This window comes from Pteropus vampyrus, unplaced genomic scaffold, assembly GCF_000151845.1.
Source record: "Pteropus vampyrus isolate Shadow unplaced genomic scaffold, Pvam_2.0 Scaffold6911, whole genome shotgun sequence".
In the NCBI taxonomy this organism is placed as follows: Eukaryota; Metazoa; Chordata; class Mammalia; order Chiroptera; family Pteropodidae; genus Pteropus; species Pteropus vampyrus.
Window position 1 is genome coordinate 2,038 of NW_011895692.1, and position 1,040 is coordinate 3,077.

At 59.6% G+C, this 1,040-nt stretch overlaps 1 protein-coding gene across 1 annotated transcript; it reads right to left on the reverse strand.

The window, feature by feature from the left end:
* Positions 1 to 10: 10 nt before the first annotated feature.
* Positions 11 to 955, reverse strand: LOC105310600 (formin-like protein 1; the record flags this gene model as incomplete). Its single annotated transcript, XM_011386756.2, has 3 exons — positions 733 to 955; positions 500 to 595; positions 11 to 217 (listed from the first exon to the last, which is right to left on the reverse strand). Coding segments are annotated over exons 1-3 (477 nt in total), but the record flags the coding sequence as incomplete, so codon positions are not given.
* Positions 956 to 1,040: the final 85 nt, after the last annotated feature.

The window sequence follows — 1,040 nt, forward strand, 5'->3', positions numbered from 1 at the left end:
GTGAGGCAGCCAGACCCCCCAGGGAGGAGGCAGCGTGGATGAAGGACAGCACAGAAGGACAGACTGAGGACAGGACAGGCCTGGCCGAGCCCTCACCTGTGATGATATCTTCAATGGCCCCATCACGGTCACTCTCATAGATGAGTGGCTCCTTCTGCTGCTTCCGTTTCAGCTCAGAGATGAGGTCCATCTGCTGCCGACGAATCTTGGGTGGGGACTAGGAGGAGGGGAAGGGTATGCAGCTCCAGCTCTGGGATCCCCTCCCCCACACCACCAAACTCCATCTGTCTGGTCCCCCACAGCAAGCCCTCACTGCTGGCTTGAGTAGAAGGAACCCATTCCCATATCAGGCTACTGGAACGCTGTCCTCGCCTTGGGCAGGGTCTGTTAGTAAAAAGTGTGGAGGAGGGCCAGATCTTTGGGATGCGGTGCCCAGGACAAGGGTCTGGGAGGTAGGGTCCACCTACCTCCAGGACCAAACTCAGAGGCAGCAGCCTACCTTGGGTGCTGGGGGCTCCCCTCTGCCCGGCATGTCGGCGCCTGCCTCCTGGGCAGCTGCTTCTTTTTTCCACTGTTCCACCTCCTGCTCAGCTTTCTGAGGGGCCGAGATGGGTCTCCATGAACAAAAACCGCTCTCACCTAACCTGCTCCTCAGACAGAAGCAGCCCCTGCCCCTCCCACCACCCAAGTGGAGAGGCTGCAGTGGTCCCAGCCTGCCCACCAGACACATACCTTGTAGGCCTTGATGAAGCGGCTAAAGAGGGAAAAGAACATGGAGGGCGACGTGGTCTTGGAGTTCTCTCCGAAGTACTCCACCACGGACTCGTAGGCCTCCTGCGGGCACAGCCTGTCAGCTCCATCAGCATGGACCCCTTGGAGCCTGAGCACAGCTCTGTAACCCCCCATTAAGACACCAGCCACTTCATCACCTCCGCCCTCCCCTCACTCCTTCACTCTGCCCCTCACTCCTCCTCCATCCCCCAAGGTGGCCCTGCTGGAGCCATGTCCCTCTAGGCTTTGGCTATTCAACCCCACCTAGG